General features: G+C 39.5%; 1 protein-coding gene across 1 annotated transcript in view; it reads left to right on the forward strand.

The window, feature by feature from the left end:
• Positions 1-18,613, forward strand: part of pde1ca (phosphodiesterase 1C, calmodulin-dependent a) — a 57,490-nt gene extending 38,877 nt beyond the window's left edge. Inside the window, exons 12-17 of the mRNA XM_040127583.1 lie at positions 448-568; positions 846-927; positions 1,333-1,453; positions 4,490-4,653; positions 16,852-17,160; positions 18,107-18,613. Coding sequence (XP_039983517.1) covers positions 448-568; positions 846-927; positions 1,333-1,453; positions 4,490-4,653; positions 16,852-17,160; positions 18,107-18,261 — 952 coding nt within the window. The 3' untranslated portion in view covers positions 18,262-18,613. The remainder of the gene's footprint in view (positions 1-447; positions 569-845; positions 928-1,332; positions 1,454-4,489; positions 4,654-16,851; positions 17,161-18,106) is intronic.
• Positions 18,614-22,742: the final 4,129 nt, after the last annotated feature.

A 22,742-nucleotide genomic window follows, 5' to 3' on the forward strand; every position in this document is an offset into this window, starting at 1 on the left:
TGAGAGGCAGTAAAAGGCAGCAACAAAACGTAACCTCCAACATGATGTTTTATACATATTTTCCTTTTTAAATATTGTCAGCAACTGTGGAGACAATACAGTATATCAACATCATATGGGTCACTGCTGTTGAAAAGTTAGCCGAACTCAGTACCTCTACATGATAGTAGAGTTCTATCTATTAGCAGCATGACAATCCATTTTGAGTCCTGTTGTTTCTCCTTGAAAAATTATACACTTTCCTGCAAACTGATTTTATAATTTGTGTTTCTTTCAAGAGAATTATTCTTGAAGGTCCTTATTGTAAGCCTTCATTACTTACAGACTGCAGAATATCACGAGCTTCCAAAGTTAAGCACAAGCAATTACTTTTCTATCCTGGTTGGAGAGCAGCAGGTTGTGTCATTGACAGCAGCCCAGCAGTGACTTACTGGACTGTATTTGCAGGATTGACAAACCGAAGGCCTTATCCCTGCTGCTGCACACTGCTGACATCAGCCACCCTGCCAAACGCTGGGAACTTCATCACCACTGGACTACATCCCTGCTGGAGGAATTCTTCAGACAGGTAGACACCAAACTCTGTGCAAAACTGGCTTGATTTGCAGTCTCTGCTGGCTGTTTTGGGTCATTCATTTGGGTCAGTACTTTGCAGACCTTCTTCAGTCATGTCTTGGTCCTTTGCTTTAAGGCAACTAAACATTCCATTATTTTGTTTGTAAGCTTAGGGTATCCAAAAAGCACAGGTCAATAAGCAATCACTTACTGACATCTTGATATTAAAAAAAGAAAAATATAATGAAATATTTTGTAAGTGAACCATGCAATGTTGAATTTGTGTTCAGGGTGACATAGAAGCCAAGCTGGGTCTACCTTTCTCCCCTCTCTGTGACCGCAAATCCACAATGGTGGCTCAGTCCCAGATCGGTAAGGAACACTAATACAACTAAAGCTGTTCAGTGGGATTCTCTTGGTTTTCACTTCAATATATTCAACATCACAAATCCACTTACTTTATAATTAGACCTCGGGGGTCATAGTGTTTTTTTTTATCTACTAAATTTGCAAAAGCAGTTTTACACGTTTAAGTCCATGAGATTCTCCTGGTAATGTTTAGCCATTGTATAGTTCAGGTTTCCAACACAGATCAAAGTTCTGTCTTATGGAATCCATTGTTTTACTGTGTCTCTGACTAACACTGTCTCAGATGGTTTTGCTCTCATGTCAAACTATCAATACAGCCTGAAGACATGTAAATATTTCCTGGTATTGAGGAGGACAAGCTGAGGGCACAAGTGAATATTAGTCTGGCATTGTTACTTTTTCCTGCAGGATTCATTGACTTCATCGTGGAGCCAACATTCACCGTGTTGACAGAAATGATTGAGAAGATTGTGACACCACTTATTGAAGAGGAATCTCGCTCTAGATTGGCCAGCTTCAAGGGCTCTAGGTGATAACACACAAGATTGTCATGTCCTTTGTGACACTCCTAATACTCATGTTGTAAGACAGTACTGACGTTATCCTGAAAACAGAAACAAATCCTATCAGGCACAACCGTTATCTTAGATGTTTCTGTCACCATGTTTCCCATCACAGAGTCTCTGTCATTTTGCTCAGGCATATTATTGAACTGTAATTCAGCAAAATCTGTGGTGTCATATTATCATGCCCTGCCACTCCAAACCCTTAAATATAATATTATGTCCCGTGAGAAGAAGTTGGTGAGGACTTTGGGTGAGCCATTTCCATTATTAAAAGCCCTGCACACCCACAGTCTACCCTCACAAGTGATTTCACTTAAACTGGCTGATTAAAGCTCTTATAAGACTGTTTTTAACTGACATCTCCATCACTCTACTGTTAATTTTCTTGCACATTTGTGTGGGACTATTTACACCTTTCACATTGTTGCTGATACACTGAGTTTGGCTTGACTTTTCACTATGAAGATTAGTATATACTTCCTACTATAGTATTAGTTTATAATATGTAGTATAAAACTGCAACGTAACAAAAATAGATGTAGATTGCTTTAACATTAATGTAGTCTTAACACCTTTTTCCTGACTGACATTTTGCAACTGACGTTTATAATCCTGACATGTATTACAGTTAAAAAAAAAATCATAAAGGGGTCCGTGTCCACCCTGTGGGCTCACCGCCTGGAGGGGTAGGCATCGAGTTTGGGCGCACTGTGAGCCATGCACAAGCTGGGTCGGGGGCCTGGGAGAACCAATCCCTAGCTCAAGGGATGTGGAATGTGACCTCTCTGTGGGGGAAGCAGCCGGAGTTGGTGCGGGAGGTAGAGAAATACCAACTAGATTTAGTTGGGCTCACCTGCACGCACAGCACTTGCAGCACGCATAGCCCGTCCCCAGTAGTTTGGGTCCAGACCAAAAAAGGGTAAGTAATGGTCAGAAAATTATGAAGTTACGAGGAACTACTTAGTAATTATTCTATAATGTGTCACTTCACACAAAAAAGCATTACTAATGATTAAGTAATTGGTAATGGATGAGTTTCTAGTGTGTGCTGCTCAGAGTCTGATTCAGAGTTAATCAGGAATGACTTATGAAGAAAGTGTTCTTTACTCCGATTCACAGATACTTATGACCAAATCATTACCTAATATAGTATCTCCCAGTCTGTTCAATAGTAACTAATTATTATCTACTATATAGTGCTTGATTTGGAGTTATTCAGGAACTACTCATTAATGATTCATTAATTATCAGATCGTTCCTGATTTATTCCTCACTTGTTCCACAGCAACTGTTTACATTTTAGCGTATAAACTATTGTAAAGTGATAGTATGTACAGTATGACTGATTGGTCAGTAAACAAATACTGCAACCACTGTTGATATGGTTCATTATCAGAGCCCTTTAAATAATCACACCACAACAGGAAATATGTATTGAAAAATATCAAGTAAAATAAACTGTCCATTACTGCCTGTTGCTGTTTTAATACTACCTCTAGGAGTAACCAAAACTCAGAAAATTATGTTTATAGAAAATGTAATCCGGTTGCAATTACATTCCTACAAAATATATTTGCTGTTGCAGTTTAGTTGTATTGAAATGTAATTTCTAGGAGACAGGGTGCGACATAAAAGAGTTATGAGAAAGAAATTCATCAGCTCAATAGAGCTTGAAAGAACAAAAATGCTTGATATTTATTTGATTACATTTTATGTAAAAGAAAAGGTTGACAAACAATTTTCTGTCTGCTACAGACCAGTGCGGAGACCCATGCAAGTGTAATCCAGTCTCTTCATAATGCATCAAGAACTGCAATACTTGATAATAATACATTTTTACAGATGAATGTCTCCATGATTACTTGTAAAATACACCGATCACCGATCAGCTGAATGCTGAATGTGCTTATATGTCTATACTGTATATATATGTGTATATATATATATACACACATATATATATATATATATATACACTGCTTTCTTCGGAAAGTATTCAGATCCCTTCAATTTTATCACATTTTGTTATGTTTTAGTCTTATTCTAAAACCAAAAAAAAAAAAAAATCTCTCATCAATCTATACTCAATACTCCATAATGACAAAGCAAAACAGAATAGAAATATTTGTAAATTTATTAAAAAGGAAAAAGTTATATTTCACATTGTACACATAAGTATCCAGACCCTTTACCCTGTGGTAAATTCAACTGATTGACAATGATTAGAAAAGGCAAACACCTGTCTATATAATGTCTCAGAGCTGGCAATGCAAAAACCAAGCCATGAAGTTGAAGGAACTGCACACAGAGCTCAGAGACAGGCACAGATCTGGGAAATATTACAAAAAAAAAAAAAAAAAAATTTTAGCATTGAAGGTTTCAAGAGCAGTGGCCTCCATAATTTTTCAGTAGAAGAAGTGTGGAACAACCAGGACTCTTCCAAGAGCCGGCCACCTGGCCAAGCTGAACAATCTGGGGAGAAGGGCCTTGGTAACAGAGGTGACCAAGAACCCAATGGTCACTCTGGCTGAGTTCAAGAGATCCTATGTGGAGATCACTGCAACACTGCACCAATCTGGGCTTTATGGCAGAGTCACCAAGCAGAAGCTTCCTCGGTGAAAGTTTGCAAAAAAACACCTAAAGGATTCTCAGACTGTAAGGAAACAACATTCTCTGATCTGATGGAACCAGGACTTAACTGTTAGGCCTAAATTCTAAGCATCATGTCTAAGGGGAAACCGGACATGATGGTTAACTATGTTAATCCTTTCCTTTCAGCATGGTCATTCTTTTATAATAATAAATAATAATAATACTCAATTAAATTATTAAGTGTAACATTAAAGGTGTCACTTTTAGGGACAACAGACAGACACATATCTTTGATCCCCACACAGTTCCACCTTATTAACAGCTAGTGTACATGTGCATGTTTATGACTTAATGTTTTGTGTGTGTATGTGTTTGTGTTGTGAACTTGCATGTGTACTTGTCCATAGTGTCAACAGTATTAGTGGCAGTGATGGAAAGCATTCCAGTGTGAAGAGCGCAGGCTCAGATGGCAGCTGCTCTCTGACCATAGTGGACTTCAAGAGCTTCAAAGTTACATGGCACCAAGAGATTCACCACAACAGGGAGTTATGGAAAGCCCAGGGAGCTAAAGGTAGCCACACTGATCTCTTACTATCTCTCAGTCAAATAAGTTAGTCTTTAAAACTCTTTCCAATCTTTGCTTGGGATCCATTTTTTTAAATACAGATCTGAGCACTAGCTCCCAGTGTGTTAGCTCAGAGTAGACATCCTGCAACCTGCAGTAAATGTTGGTAGTATTGGATAATTTTCAAGGCTTTTGGTGGGTATATGATCATGGGCTGGATAGCATAGTTTGTGCACATTAGTTCACCACACATGCACCACAATTGCAATAGACCATATGTGACCAACTATACTAACTGTGCTGTACCTGTAGGCAACACCTCAGAAAGCAGAATGAGGAACATTTCAAATGCACTCAAATTAAAAAACTAAATCACTTAAAATCAGATGATAGAGTAATATGACTATTATTATGTGCTAAGAATATGACATTATCATATGATTGACTGATGATTGATTGACTGAATTTGATCATGTCAAGTTATCACCAGCAATAATGAAGAAGTGACCACAGTACATTTCAGATTTCAGCAGTAGTATCTAACTCTCTGGTAGAGTATAATACAGTGAAGCTATATGATGTTCTTAACACAGTACACTGGTTAACAAATAGTAATGACTTATGTGTACAATTTCAGTCTCCTCATCAATTCAGCTTTAGAAATTTCTATAGTCTGCAACATTACCATTTGTTAAGGGGTTACTACGTGAAAACACAATTTCTGCATGCATTTGATTACACAGAGTAAGAAGAGTAAGAAGAGAATAATTATAACAAACAATTTACTTATGCACATCTATAATAGGTTTCTAATCCAAGAAATTCAATCTTTAGCATCAGAGTGAGCAGTTAGACAAACCTTTTTCAATTTGTATAGTTCTTCATTTATAGAGGTCAAATTTACATCAGGTCTTGGAATTAAAGTATAACACTGATCTCCAATTAGAACACGATGAAATCCAGGGTTGTTCTGCTTTGCCTGGTGATTGTGAACATACTCAGCAGTCCTATGAAATATTTCTGTTAGCTACATGCATTAGTGCTTGTGTATACCATAGATTTAAAGTCCGTGGAACCCAAGTTGAGATATTGTAGTCAGCAACATGACATTTTCTTTTTCCCAGTAAGTTGAATATGTAGTCAGTTGAATTTGCAGGTAGTGCAGACAACACAGCATTAGTATAGTGACTCAATAATTGATGTAATTCCTTCAGTTTCCTCTGGAGAAATATGATAGTTTAATCTGAGGTACAGTCACAATTTGATTTGATGTGGGATTGCAGAACTCAGAGTGCCCACATTATTCTTGTGCATAGTCCACAGAGAAGTTGGTACTTCAGCTGCTACACATGGTGGCAAATGCTCTGGTTCTGAAACTGGAAAAAAATAAGTCAAACAGGAAGATATTTCTTGCTTTTCTGATGGTAAAAAGAAATTTTGCCCTGTGCAGTGGTTTTTGTGGACAGCCCCTCTGATTGTAACTTCACTGATTGTGATTGTAACTGTTTCACTGTTGGTTACAGATATTTAGGTTCAAATGCACTAACTACAGCCAATGAGACATAAGGTACTGAATTAAGTAACTGAAACAAAGGTTTGGTATTTTTAAAGAGACTCATGGTTCAGGTGTAGAACAGCTATGTTTGTGAAATCGGTTGGCAGTGCTTCCGTAAAATAACCTGCTGTACAATGTACAGTAGTTGCTGTTAACTCTTACCATTCAACTTAACATCTGCAATGGATGGAGGAATTTTTGCAATGTGTTAAATTGTTTCAGTGGATAGGAGAATATCAGGTAAAACATGGTTTGGTGAAGGCCAACTGTACAAAGTGGAATTTTCAGGATTTGTTGCACACACTGAATTGCCTATAGTTGCTTGTGGTCTGGCACTTACATGAATAAAGTCTAATGTGTACAAAAGATTACTGCATTCAATATGCAAAGTAAATCTCTTAGGGACACAGGACAGGTTTCAGACATGATGAACTCCTGTGATAAAGACTGACCATTAACATCCACTTCTGTTGGTTCTAACAAGCTCCCTATTATTGGAATACCCGATGCTCCAACAGTCTGAACATCTTTTCCAGCTTTTAAATTCTACCAGCCTGTAGAATTTATCGCAAAAATATTTGCACCGGCATCTTTCAGAACTTCACTCTCTTATCTCCAATCATCATATCTATCATGGACTATTGGGAACTTAAATCAAATGGATTTTTTTTTACCTGTGGTGCTTACTTTCACTCACTGTGGCATCCCTATGCATGTGCTTCACTCCATGTCATCCACTGCTGTGGAGGAGGAAGGGCTGGTACCTATTGGGAATTTTGGTCTTGATTACCCCAGCTAAGTGAATTTGGATAGAGACTATACCTAAACCTGCAGTCTCTTGCCCAATTCTCTTTCCTACCAAAACATCCAAAATAATGTTTTGGATTCTCTATTCATTTTCTGTGTCATTTTTGATACCCTGTTTGTCACTCTCTAACTCTTGTACCAATCCACCTATAGATCCTATCAATTTTTGATCTAACGTGTTGTGTTGTTGTTGTTGTTGTTGCTGAGGCTGTTGTCCAGCTGGGGGCTGTACCACAAAGTGAGATTTGTAGGGTATCCAGCTATGTTTGGGTTAATCTCAGGCTCTGTGGTATCGGGAAGCTGGTTGACTTTTATCACCATGGTAATCTATGCTGCATGGTTAACCTGTGTAGTCACAAGTCTTTCCGTTCCATATAGTACTAGGAGTCAACTCTTGTCTTTCCGTAAGTTTAATTAATCATCTGCAGATGGTCTCAAGCATACAGAGATCAGAGGTCACACAGCAATGAGAAGTTAATGGCAATGAGCAATGTATGACAATGAGCAAAGAGCACACAAATTAGTAGGCACTTACACACTTTAGTGAATACAGAAGGGAGGGGTTGCTGTGTAACTGTTCAAAGAGAAAAGACACACAAAATAGGAATTGTTCCATCACAGCTGCAGGGATGACGGCCGTCTGCCTGACATCATTTTATCCCTGAGGTTCGAATGGAAGACTGAACAACCAGTGCATTCCATAGATTAATATAAAAGGTAAAATGTGAATAGTGTTTTAATTTTACATTACATTTCCCCCCTTTTGAGCAGTTTATTCTCACACAAAAAGAAAATTTCAAGGACACACTTCAATGGTAATATGAGTAAAATAATCAACAATATTTCACAAATTCCTTATACATGAGGAAAGCTTGTTGGTGACATTGTCATGTCCTTCCTTCCGGCGGCGATGCCACCAGGGGAGAAATGGAGGATGGGAACGACAGCGATGAGTGCAATAAGGAGGAGAATACAGATTCCCCTTCGCAGCCCACATCCCGGTCATCTGAAAGGGTGCCATGGCCTTGGCTGTCGAGGTGGTGCCATCATACCGTCACCTATTCACCACTCTCACACCCTAATCCTTAACTGTGTTGAAGCTTGGGAGACAAGCGGGCCCTAGAGTTTTACTGTCCCTCCCTCACTACACACAAGAGGCAGGTTTGAGTGAGGTGCTTTCAGTGAGGCAGATGCGCACTTGGATGAGGAACTCTCATGCAGTGGCTAGCGTGTATCCACATGGCTCTCTCTGCAACCTTCACTGCGGTCTCAGTGGTCAGTACCACTTGGAATTGACCATTCCGCCTTCGAGCCTTCCAGTTCTTCCTCCTCAGGTCCTTCACCACAATCCAATCGCCAGGTTTCAGGTCGTGCAATGATGTTTCAGCTGGCATCAGTTAGGGCTGCTATCACCTGCTTGTGAACATTAAAAAGTACAGAGGACAGGTTTGCACAATAACGCACCATTTCATCTTCACATTGGCTGCTGCTTGGGAGTTGCCTTTTAACAGGCCTAATTCCTGTGTTGGGTGGTCTGCCAAACCGGATCTCAAAAGGACTTAAACCATTACATGATCTTATTCTTGCTCTCATTTGCATCAAAATAATTGGTAATGCTTTTTGTCCGGGGCAGTCCTGTATCATCACAAATTTTGCAAGTTTGTTTTTAAGGGTACCATTTTCTTTCTCAACAGCATCACCACTGGCTGGATGATAAGCACAGTGTTGTTTCATGCTAGTGTCAAAATACTCAACAACGCACTTCAGAGCAGCACTGACAAATACAGTACCATTATCACTGCTGATTTCACCTGGAATTCCCCATCTCAGAATGATTTCACTAATTAAAGCCTTAACTCCTACTGCTGCATCCTTTTTATCTGTTGGGAAAGCGTCAACCCATTTAGAAAACATGTCAATGATGACAAGACACTACTTTTTCCCTTCACTTGGTGTTAACTCAATTCAAGCCATTTTTAATTGGTCAAATGGTTTATCTGGTCATGGGTGAGCTGCTTGGTCTGTCTCGATACTTCTGCCTATATTGTTAGTAGCATAACATCACACAACTTTGTAAATATTTTTGGGAAAAGTTAGAGAATCCTTTTGTGAACCAATATCTTTGAATCTCATTTAACATCCCCCCTTTCAGCACATGGTCCTTCCCATGTGTCAACTTAGCATAGTGAGGAAAAAGATATTTAGGTAAACAGGGTTTGTTTTTTTGAAAGAAACCATACAACATCATTTTATCTGCAGCCACTTCTCTTCCAGAGTGTCTTTTCATCAGCAGAAGCTCTCTGGATTTCCTGCAGGTCAGCTGTGGGAGTCAATGGTGTGTTATCAGGCATAGAAACACACTGAGCAGTCACTGTCTGTTTTGCAGCCTTCTTGGCAGCTGCATCTGCTTTTGTATCCCCCTGTGAAACTTGGTCACTGTTGTTAGTGTGAGCTTTGCATTTACACACAGCGAGCTGTTCTGGGAGCTGGATGGTATCAAGCAATGCAGAGACGAGTTGGTGATCTGCAATGGGTTTGCCAGATGAGGTTAAAAAGTTTGTTTCCACAGAGTGCCGAAGTCATGAACAACACCAAATGCATATCTGCTGTCAGTGTAAATTGTTGCTTTGTGAACACACTTTAGTTTTGGCAGCAACACAGTCATGTGTCTAACCATCTTCTGAAGTGGACAGGAGAGTTGCAGGTTTAAAGAACAGTACACCTTTCCACAGTGATGTTAGGCATTTCTAACAAAACAGTATTGTATGTTAACCATCTGGCCGCTGACAGATGTGATGTTTTTGTTCCAATAGGATGAGTGACACAGCATGTGGAACCAGCAGAATCAGAGCAACCCACAACGTCTCGTGGGGCTAAAACAGCCTTCTTTAGCAGCTGCTACAGCTCTGAGACATCTTGTTAAACCTGCAGCTACAGAGTCAAATCTGGATGAAAATAAGCTACTGGTCTTAGTCACCCCCCATGTTCTTGTAAGAGTACTGACGTCATATAACCATTCTTGTCGTCCACGGTCTTGGTAAATGGTCTCGTCCAGTCAGGCAAGGCTAATGTTGGTGTGGTTTGTAGCACTGTTTTTAGGCCTTCAAATGCATCAGATGCTTCTGGTGTCCATTTAACTTTGTCATTTGCTGTGAGGACTTGTCCATGATCAATAGCTGCTAATGGTGCCTCAATTTTTGCATAATTTGGAATCCACTGTCTACAGTAGGACTACATACCTTTAAAAACGAATTACCTGTTTCTTTTTTTCAGGTTTTGGGATGTTACAGATGTTTTCAACTTTTCTGGGTGAGAGGGGTTTGCCCTCTCACATGACCCAGAAAAGTGACATTTTGAGAAACCCACTGGAGTTTTGACAAGCTTGCTTTATGGCCATTTTCAGCCAAATGTTTCAATAGAGCCAATGTGTCTCGTGTGCACGCTTCTTTTGTTGGTGAACAAATCATCAAATCATCACCCTATCGCAGTAGGGCGCTACCCTCTGGCTTTGAGGAGGGAGGTAAAAACAGTTGTAATGCCCACTACACCTTCCTGTTTCAATGGATATTGGTTTTGACAAGGCCTGTATGAGGATTTTGGTGTGATCAGAATGGGTTCTACGCCCTTCCTTAGTCCGTCATCACATTTGTTTTGGACCCATAGGCAATTTGGAACCTCACTCAAATCAGGAATTTCAGATGTGTCTGACACGAAAAATGAATTTGAGTCAATTCTCAGTATATATGGGTTAATTCTCAGTATGTCATTTCCACTTCCTCTCTTCATGATCTTCGTCTTGTCCAAATGAAACTTGTGATGTACAGTGTAAATCTTGAGGCTTTATGTGTTCTGTGTCTGAGGATGTGGTAAGTTTTGCTCTTGTGTTAATGCATCATAAACAAGCAGTGTTTGTGTTGGCATGTTTTTCTAAGCATCATTTGAGTATTTAGCATATAATGCAACTTTGCCTGTCTTATTTAGCTGTAACAAGGTTTATTGCATCAGCTATCAGCTGATTTGTGCCATGTATATTTATGTTATGTGTGTGTGTGTTGGCATTCTCACGTGTTCAATGTGTAGGTTGCACATTTGTTTCCTCGACTCCGCCTCTAGTCAATCAGCATGATGTCCAGCTGGTCCTTTGTTGTCTGGACAATCTTTGGCACAATGTCCAGTCTTGCTGCACACGTAAGTTTTTCAGCATGAATGGCGTGCTGTTCGATGAGAGAGTCTGCCAGAGTCCCATGTGACACGTGCGCTTTAATATGTCACTGATCTCAGGCTTGATGATATTAACTTGCAGGTGGGAGCTGATGTGGTTGTACAGTCCCAGATTGTGGTTAGTTTCTTCGGTTTGTCCCCTGAGTCAATTCCCACTGCTCCCAGTCGCTCTATCTCTTCCTTCAAATACCGATAGGGAGTATTTGGCCACAGGACTTGCAGCTTGCCAACGAAGCTCCAACGACATCCCTGCCGGAATCACCCCAGTCTATGACCCATCACCACCTAAACCCTCATGCCACCACTACTTTGACTAAAACATCTGCAAAGACATTATTAGCACACATGTCTCATTTCAGCATAACACTTATGTCCATGCAGGTGTAGGTGTCGTGTGGTTCCACAAGACATCATATGAGCCCCAAAATTCCAACTAGGTCCGCAATCATCCCAATATGGTGAAATTGCTGGCATTCTTATCATGCTCCAACTGGCTGTGGAACAGAGTATTAAGACACTTGTGACCTGCACCTACCCCAACTACAGGCGTCTCAGCTTTTCTTGCCCTCAAACAAAACCTCCAACAGGAAACTGGTCAAACATAAAGAACTGTTCAAAGCAAAGCACGCTGGATGGTATTTGACATGGAGTCTCTGCCTGACACTGACTCTCTTCCCTGCCCTCCCAGCCCCGCAATCTGCGCTATCACTCGGTCACAAGCCAAGGCTGCAACAACTGCACACCAGGCTGGACCAACTACCATCTTGGTCTTACCTGCGTTCTCCGATTCTGACCTTGCGTCTCTTCAAGAACTTGATCCTGCCATTCAAAAAATTATTTTTTACGTTTCCAACCCTCTGACACACGCCATAACCCAACACTGACTTCACCTCAATCCTGGACTTTAAACACCTTTTTTTGATGCAAATTCAACCCTGCAGGTGATCAAAGGCATCCTTGTCCACGTTTTCAATTAACTCAATTCTCCTGCATTCATGGTGCCTCGGAATCAAAGGAGAGTGATGTTAATGCATTCCAATGACTCCCCATATGCATTCCACAAAGGCACTAAGGTGACATACAAGGCACTGAGGCAAGTCGCCTACTGGCCAAAAAGGCAGAAAGACATAGCAGACTACATCAAAGGCTGTTTGGTCTGCTGCCAGTTCCAACCATCAAACCCACTAAACAGAGGGCCCTTGCCCCTTCACTGTATCTCCCTCTCATGGTCAGAGCTCCAACTTTTCAGGGAATGGCCTTTCAATAAATCAATCAGAGGCAACAAATACTTCTTTACGTATGCATTCACTAAATGGGTGGAATGTTTACTGTCTGCAAACACAGCCCAGGCGACCACGTAACTGCTGATGAATAATATCTTCTTTAGGTTTGGCCTCCCCAGTTATGTCAATTCTGACAGAGGGACACATTTCACCACAGACATTATGCATCAGCATTGGCAGGTACTAGGTGTGAAGGCCAACTTTCACATCAGCCATCTGGGCAGGTAGACCTGGCCAATCGAATCATGGTCGACATCTTGAAAAAGTACGTGGTATCCAACCATGGAGACTGGGATGTCAAACTGCCCTTGGTCTTGATGACCACTAGAATACCCCCACATGAAGTGACAGGGTTATCTCCATTCAAAATGACAGGCAGGCAGAAGACACTCCCGTTGCACCTGCTCTACCAACCAAGTGAGGCTAGCATTGCAATGACATATAGGGAACACCGGTATATTACCAACCTCAGCAAACACCTCCAGGCCACCTACGCATTCACCAAAAAAAATCTGTACAGCAGTGCAGAGGGATGAAAGGCCTATTATGACCAAAAAGCCTGCCATGACAAACTCCAAGTGGGGGACAAAATGTGGTACTACACTTTTGTCCAACTGACAAGCTGGCCCGCATACAGTAAGAGTTGCTTGCAAGTTCCTTCCCCGCTAGTCAAGCTACTATGTAACCATGGACAAACTTTCTCCTGTCGCGCATCAAATTTAGGTTAGCAAAGGTCAGAAAGAGCGCAAATTCAAATGGGTGCACCTTAACCGAAATAAATCAGACAAAACCACCATGGGACTTGTAGGGGATTGCATCCCAGTTAGGTCATAAACGATTAGAAAACCTGTAAGCACCTGGAGGTGCCAATATCCAGTAGTTGAGTAACAATAACCGTGCTTAATACCAGGTAGAATTGTAGAATCAGACAGTTACCCATCACAAACTCTCGAAGCACACTGAGGTGCCAGATATCGGAGTAAACAGAGTTCAAAGGTCAGTACTAATTGCATGCAAAACTCAAAGGATATCACTTAGATGCCAGATCAAATCCACCGTCCACAGCCCTCAGTGCCATTTGCAGCTCACTATATCTGATCCACCCCGATAAATTGGGCACAAGCATGGGTGACCTAACCTGCTACCAGTGCATTTCTATTAGGACTAAACCAATATTGTGCCACTGATAACATCTGTAACCATGTATGTTTCTTCCATCAGTATGATGTGGCTAATTCTCATCCTCGTGAACCTCAGCCCGATAACCACCCTAGCAAGCCCTGAGATTGTTGATCCCAGCTCTGGGATTGTTCTGAAAGAACAACCTGGACTCCTAACCACCAATTGACACCTGCATACACAGAAAGTGTTTGTCAGGTTTAATCCCGAGATGGTATGCAGTAGAAATGTCCCTACCACAGCCAAACTAACCTCTTGGGCTGGTACCTGCTGGAGCAAGAATATCTTCAGAAATAAATGCAAATTAATCAATTTTGTATAATCAGAATATTTAATAAAATGTCCAAAGTTACTTTGCAACAACATGACATGAATTAACCAATGAACGTTGGTTTTACTTTCCAGTTTCTTTTTCATAATGGTGAAGACAAGAGAGCTGTCTGAGAGCATCAGAAATGCTCTTATCAAAAAACAATTCCAAAGGCTACAAGGCAATCGCCAAAGATCTTGTAATCCGTGTTTCGACAATTTGTAATGTTATCAAGGAGATTCACAATCCATAAAACTGTTAAAATGCTTCCAGGACATGGTGCTAAGGAAAAACTCAACAAGTTAAGTCTGCAAAGGTTGATGCGGATTGTAGAAAAAATACCACACAAGACATTTAAAGACCTTCAGGCTAATCTGAAGCAATCGTGAGCGATGGCCATGGCCCATACCATACGCCCCACACTAAACCAAGTAGAACTCCATGGGCGAAGGCCAAGGAGGACACCACCATTGAAAGAAGGGCACAGAAAGGCAAGACTAATATTTGCAAAAAATGTTATAGATAAGCCACAGTCTAGGATAATGTTCTATGGACAGATGAAACCAAAGTGCAGCTCTTTAGGAATGCAATGTAACAGTTTGTTTATAGGTGATGAAAGGAAGCCCATAAGGAAAAGAACACCCTACCTAAAGTAAAACATGGTGGAAGTTCTCTTGCTGTGGGGTTGCTATGCTGCTTCTGGCACTGGGGGCAGTGAATGTAGAAAGATTACCAAAGCATTTTAGAGTGAAATGTGTTACCTAGAGTCAGAAAACTAGTTTTGAGGAGAAGGTTTGTTAAGGACCCAAAGCATACATCCAGCAGCACAAAAGAATGGTTGAAAAGGAAATGATGGACTGTTTTAAACTGGCCAGCAATAAGTCCTGACCTAAATCCCATTGAAAACTTTGGGAGAGAGCTGAAATCCACCATTGCAAAAAGGATTCCTGCAAATTTAAAAGAGCTTAAACGCATGGCAATGGAAGTGTGGCAGAAACTACCAGCAGACAGATGCAAGAAGCTTCTAAATAGCTACAAGAAACGTTTATAGGATGTCACTGTTGCCAAAGGTTCTGCAACCAAGTATTAGTGAAGGGTGCCATGATAATTGTGTCTGTGGTATATTTGGTGTTTGTATTATTTTTGCTATTATGCAAGTTTTTTTTTTCTTTGTTCAGTAACTTTGGACATTTTATTAAAATATTTTGACTATACAAAATTGGTTAATTTGCATTTATTTCTGAAGATATTCTAAATTCTGTACTTAAAATGCAGCTAGAAAAACAATGGGCCCTGTTAGAAACCGTAGGGAAAACAGTACAGGGCACAGTCTTGATGCTTAACACCAACAGCGAAACACTGCTCAGGACCATAGGTGCATTAGACTCACTACTGTAAGTGTTACAGGTAGATTATGCTGACACGCAACTTGTAACAATGCTGATGTCTGACATCCATTAACTAGTGGCTAGTTCGTGAACTCCATATAACCGATTAGCCTATAGAGTTTGATAATTTTATGTTTAGGAAATGGACAAGTAACTTGTTTGTTTAGTTGTTAACTTAGCAACGCAATTCATATGTATTTTCTTTTTGTTTCAAAGACATCAGCCCTGGTCATGGTAGCAATTCCATGTATCATATTTCTTGCCGCCTTGGATGTCCTCAACTCCCCAGCACAAAGTGGGTTTCCACCATATTTTACAGAAAGTCAGCTGAATTCCAGGCTGCTGAGAGGTGTGTCTTTGGACATGAAGCCCTGCAGGTTCTTCTCTGCTGCAGCTGCTGATTTAGTGGCTTTCTTTTGCTCAATTTTAACAGTTTATTGTGGCTTCTTCGCCTGACTTACTCTGTAATTGTTGTGACTTAAAAAGACAGCAAAGTGTAATACTAGAAATAAATACAAGCATCTATAATTGATAGTCATGATATAATTGATAACCATGTATATTTGAACAATGTGACAATGTCAAATGGGTCTCCGTTAGAGATTAACCTACAAAGTATTATCAGCTGAATCTGCAATTCCAATCGGCTGCAAAGAGTTTTGTAGTGAGATTCCGCTCATTGTTTAGCTGTCAGACCACAATTTTATGGTTGCGTCACTATAGCCCCTCTCATAGTGTCATTTTCAGCGACAGCAGGCAGCTGTTTTTAGAGAAAAAGCTCTAAAACCTACTTTATATATATTTTCATGTGAAACATATAAATATATATAAAAAATTTAAACAGAGGGGTACAGTATAATATGACAACACCACACATAATTCAATCGATCCTACTGACTAAAAGCAATGATAAAGGTAGGAAAAATTGACAGACAAAACAGACAAAAGAAATTACACACACACATACATACATGCCCAGAATATTGGTACATTACAGGCTATTTAAACAAATAACAAAGGAATTCAATTAACAGTAAAGGAAACAATCTAGACACATTAGACTCAGTCACTACAGGTGTAGATTGGTTGATGATGGTGTCACTTGACCAGTCACTGCAATTAAGCCACTGTACATCTTCTACCAGTGTCCTTTTTACATTATATCATTATCACATATCAATGTTTCTAAAAGTCTGTTTTTTAATTTACAGGCTGTGTTATACTGGTTAACTCGATGCAACAGCTTCAGTTTAAAAGTTATTGTGTGCTTCTTCACAAGGTGATGCAAGATGAGTTACTGTGTATTGCTGTATGAAACCACTGAGTGGTCAGAACCTATAGGGAAATGTCAGACAACAAGAAAGTTAAATATAGCAATGGGCAGAGGTTCAGAATATTTTCATCTATTAATGTAAGTGTTGCTAAATGTGTGTGTGTGTGTGTGTGTGTGTGTGTGTGTAGACCTGGATAAAAAGATCAAGAAGCAGGCAGAGGAAGCTGACCAGGAAGTGAAGGAGACAGAAGAGGCGAAAAAGTCAAGGAGAACTGTTGACAGAACCAACATAGGACAGGATATGATGAAAACAGTTGTGGAGGGACAGGAAGAGGTTGAGAACAGGACAAAGCAGGAGGTGCAACAGCCTGAAGAGGAGGAAGGAGACAATAATCCAGGAGGGGCTGCAGGCTCCCTGAGGGGATCGGAACCAATTGATGCAGACAAAAAGAAACCCGACAGCCACACAAAGAAGCAGCAGCGACACTGTCAAAATGGTACGCACTCTGTCAACTTTTTCACTTAGAAACCTGCTCTGGGAACAATTACAGTACTTAAGTACAATTTTAAGGTACTTGTATGTTACTTAAGCATTTTCATGTTATGTGACTATAATTCTACCTCACTACATTTCAGAGGCAAACGTATTTTTTAAGAAAATGTTTTTAACATATCAAGTTATTAGTTACTGCGCAGATTAAGATTCAACAGATGGGTGACAAATTAAAGGAAAAACCTGAAAAATAAGTGGAGAAACAGGATGACAATGCCCCCATCCACAGGGCATGAGGGGTCACCGACTGGTTTCATGAGTATGAAAATGATTTGAGTCATATGCTGTGGCCTCGCTGGCTTAGACGTGAATGAACTTCTAATGTTCTCTCTGAGTAATAATTTAACAGGTAAATATAGCCAAAATCACAGCATAGTCATGCGTTTGGTGATTTTGTCAGACGACATTGCAGGATTTCAGCAGTGAAGAGCAGCAGGCCATATAGTCTTAATGGGTCATGTTTCAGTCACTGTTTCATACTTTTTCCATTGTCTCACAACAGAAACAGAACATGTAAATGAGAACAGCTTTATTGGGAATTCAGCTGTATTAAAATACCATTTATGTAAGCACCGAGAGTAGGAGAGAAGCAAACAGATAAAGGGCAGTCCAGTGATATACTAGGTTTTGACCTAGTCTTATTCTAGGAATGAGTGAGTCATCAGTTAGAAGTAACCCCATAACTTAACTGGACTTTATCAGTCAGCAGGAGGTGCAGGTAAAATAAATAACACTGACTGAGATTTAAAAGATTTTTAGCAATCTACACAAATTTTGAGAAACTGTCACAGTTAAAATGATACTTGATATGATACATATACACACAATGACACGCAGCTTTAAAACTATAATGTGGTTCCCTTCTAACTTAGATTTTGCTTTCTCTGCAGACCCTCAGCCTGACAGCCCTTTCATCCATTACTGCAAGGGACCCAGCTACTGTGCCAGCTTCTACCAGCCGGTCAGGTCAAAGGTCAATGAGATATGGCCCATTGATGCCAGGGGAAAAGCCAGGAGACTGCAGTGCATCTCCCTGCGTCGCTGAAAGTGACCTTATCGTCTATAGTGTAACAACAGTGTGATGTCACGTCATAAAATACTATTGCATAATAATCAGTCTTTGCAATTTGCATATTACAGCCTGTTTTCCAGGGAATCATGCCGTTGTCTAACCGATCACGCCGTTGTCTAATCGATTACGTCAGCTGCATGGATGAGTCACCCCAAACCTAATATTTCCCTTTTTATGTTTCTGGAGAACCTCATTTCTCTTTGTGTGGTGCTGTACCCTCTTTTAAATCTCCTCTTAAACTTTTTTTTTTTTGTTTTTTTGCAAAATTTTATTTTCGGGTGATTATTATTATATTCAATCAATAATATCTTTCTTATTTTACTGTATATTTTATTGTTACTATATGCTTCCCCATTGCATCGGCCTGGTGTGAAAATATTGATCCCTCTCGGCCTAATGTGATCTACTAATGTTTTTACAGCTTATTAACATCATATGGTTTTGCCTAGTTGTTATGTTGGTGTGGGTATGGAATACCGACAGACTGAAATGTGTCTGTAGCATTGAGAAACGGAAAATGTTAAGTACTGAAAGTTGGAATTGAATGGCTGGTCAGTTTTGTTGTCTTAATAACTTATTCTGATCACACAGTACCTGAATCCTAGAAATTTTCTCTGCCCTTCTGTGTGTTACTTTGGTGCCCAGCGTAGACCACATGGTACATAGGTGGGAGGAGAGTAAAAAACAGATTCAGGTTCATACAAAAAGGCAGCACAAAGAGAACTGTTTTCATTTTGGTGGACAAAGAGAACTGTTTTCATTTTTTGCTGAGAATAGATGTCTGAGAACCGCGTTTTGACTCTGGCCCTGAGAATAGATGTCCCGATCTGCTGCCACTTTGGTGATTATGTGCCCAGTGGGTACAAATAAGTAGCAAAATAAGTACTGAAGCAAATATGCAGCAATGATGGATAATGCTTAAAACACAAATAAACTAATTTAATCAAACACTCTCCAACCAGTACGTGTTTAAAAATAAACTAAAAAAAATAAAAACCCCAATGTGAAGTGATTAACCAGCATAAAAAATCTGAAAATTGAAAGCAGGAAACGTTGATTAATTGCATTGATCTACAAATTTAAATGTGATTTTTACAGTATCTGTTGTCCACAGCTGCTTATACTGAATTAAAGTTTTTCCTTCAGTTCGTTAAAATTCTTCCAACTATCTGAAGACAGCAGGACACATATATAAACTAAAAAGGCCCTCGACAAGGCCAATGTCAAACAACATACACCACAGTCATAGTAAATGATCTGGATCTGCCCCAAAATTTAATGGATTCTTCCTTGGCCCATGCCCCATCTGTCTACCTAGTTGGGTGCAAATTGGTTCAGTACTTTTTGTGTAATGCTGATGACAAATAAACAAACTGACACTGCTGATGTAACAAATCTGCAGCCGCTGATGGTGAAATTATGCTGCTCCGAAGATAAACATAAATGTCTCCACAGACCTCGGCAGAGGGGGTGTTATGGGTAGCAGTTGGTCAGACCACAGCCCTATATTTATGAGGCTACTAAGTATCCATGAGACCAGTTTTCTGTTCTATTTAGCCTCTGAACCTAAATAGAAGAGTATCTTCATTAATGTCATTAATAACACCTGAGTTTACCTATTTCGTGTCAAAATGGCTGCAAAAAAGTTCTATTATTCTGTTGAATTCTTTCAATTATCTGATTGTCTATACATTAATTGTATATTGTAATTAAATCATAGTGGATCAAGGTAATAAAGTAGATATTGATCCTGAGTGTTCAGCAGGTTTCTGAACCCAGAAACCAATTTGAACTTGGAAATAGAACAGCTAAGAAGTATTTATATTTAGATACATAGTAAATTGGTTACATTATTAAAACTCAATTTTCTGTTACTCGATTATAAGGTGCCCATATTTATTACATCATCACCTACATCACACTTTTGATTATTTTAACAAGACAATCGAGTTTAACTATAGATATTGTGTCCCTATGCCTAGACTATACCACTACACAGCTTACAGGCAGGTTGACCACTGAGCCTAGCATTCTGGGAAGGTACATTAGAAACCCTTACCCTCATGAATTGTGTCTGCCATCCAGTTTCCAGAAGGAGGAGGAATTTACAAAGTCTTTGGTGCACTTAAATTGAAAATAATGTGCAAGATAAAGCCCAACTGCGTCACACTTTGTGACGTGGAGTATCCTTCTGTCAGAGACTCGACAAGGACTGATTCATATGCTTGGGGAAGGAAAAAAATGTTTAGATCACATTCATTGATATAATAGTGGACTCATACACCAACACATAATAATATTTAGGGGCTGACTGAGACTGCTAACTGTATGATCGCTCCTCCTTGATTAGGTACCTGGCCAATACTAATGCAGTTTAATACAACAGCCCTGCAATGAATTCTATCTTCATGAAGGTTATACTGTTTTTTGTTCAAACTGTTTGAGAGGTGATGATTCGACTTCATTTGCTGAGTCTGCAGTTTGTGGTACTGTTGAATTGTATTGTGTAATACTGAGTTGTTTCATATATTTTCTCCATCCCATTTTTATCAAGGAGGTTTGGGCTACTGTGTTAGACTGCATTACTTGTAGGACTTCTCATTCTTTCACCATTGCATAATATTTACCTGCTGTACACCCCAAGGAAGGAGAACCCAGTGCTGTGGGGACAACTGCCAGACCTCCTTCACTAGTGCTGTTGCAGTAGGTACACTCTCCAGTTTAATGGCTATCGTTGATCCTGCATTAACACACATTTTGTTCTGATGTTATTAGAGCTGTCTACATATACATTTATAACATGATGAGGCTTAATTGTATCAGGTGTGGTTTGTATAATGCCTTGTTCACGTGTTTTTACCCTTCATCTCAAAAACCTGGGCTAAAACTGCAGATAAAAAATATGATACATGCATCATACATAATATACACATTTTTCAGTACAAATGTTGGTCTTGTGTTTTTATTTTATAAAGGAAAAACAAAGATATTTTTAGAACATTCTGGGTTACATATTGATGGAGTCTACTGGAACCAAAATAATCCAAGCACCAACAAGCAAACTAAAGATTGCACCACTAAGAAATGTTTAGCCACACACCGTACACAGTATGTTGTACCTGGTTCCAGCCACTCCTTGTTCCTTGCTTCTCCCTCCAGAGGTGGATATGCACAGCTGGATAATGCAGGAGTGCTGTGTTCATGGATGTTCTGAACATGGTTCACCACACTTTGCCAAATGGACCTTACAACATCTGGATCCCCTATAGGAGTGGAAGCTGCAGTCCATTATAGGTTGTTAATGATGGCTAATCGCCACAGCTTCAGGTCCTCACACTTCCTCTCCTTTGCAGCGGCATCCAAAGCATTCTGTAGACCCGTTTCAGTACCAACATCAAGATACATACTTTTACCTATATGCCATATGTCAAAGAAATGTCTTGCTCCTTCCGGACACAATTCCTCCCACACCTACTTGGCAACCTAAAGAGTGGGACTCAACACCTTAATTATAATAAGAACATTTACTTTTAACTGTAGATATTGTATGCCGAGATTGTTTGAGTGTACATTTGTCTGTTCTTGTGTGTCTTTACCTGTCTACCTGCAATTTCTGTCTGTGATAAGGGCTCCGATCCAATTCAACAGCCCTGCCATAAAATCTACCTTTTTCAAAGCTTATAATGATAAGTGTTTTTTTTTTTGACAGTGGGTCTGAAATGTGTTAATTCAGTTAAATGCTGTGGTGGAGGAAGTATTCAGATCCTTTACTTAGGTAAAAGTACCAATACCACACTGTTAAAATAAAAGCTGTTACAAGTTATAGTCCTACATTGAAAATGTTACTTAAGTACAAGTATGTAAGTACAATCAGGCGAATGTACTTTAAAGTATTAAAAGTAAATCTCTACTGTGACTTATTATATTTTAAACCATAAGATTATTATTGCTCATGCATTAAAAGCAGGATTTTACTCTTGTAGTTGTTGAGATAGAGCTAATTTTGAACTATTTTGTAAAGGCAAACTAATGATGATTTTCATTACGGGTTCATCTGCTGATTATTTTATTCATTTATTGATTGGTTGTTTGTTTATTGTTGGTTTATAAAAGTTCTGAAATGCCATGGCAACTACCCAGAGCCCATAGTGACACCTTCACAATGCTTGTTTTGTTGAACCAACAGTCCAAACCTCAAAATTATTACAAATATAATATAAATTATTAAAACCATTTAAAGGAAACCAGCTAATTTTTTACATTTGAGAAACTGGAACCATAAAATATTTACATGAAAACTGACAAATGATTATCAGAATAGTTGCCAATTAATTTTCTGTCAAATAATTTCAGCTGCACTTGCATAAAATGTTGGGCGGTTTAATTTATAAGCATAATATTTTATAGGCTCTTCATATTTTCCGTGTGTAAAAGTTTTAAGTTGTAAAGTAACT

Source organism: Xiphias gladius, chromosome 5 (genome assembly GCF_016859285.1).
Source record: "Xiphias gladius isolate SHS-SW01 ecotype Sanya breed wild chromosome 5, ASM1685928v1, whole genome shotgun sequence".
NCBI lineage: Eukaryota > Metazoa > Chordata > Actinopteri > Istiophoriformes > Xiphiidae > Xiphias > Xiphias gladius.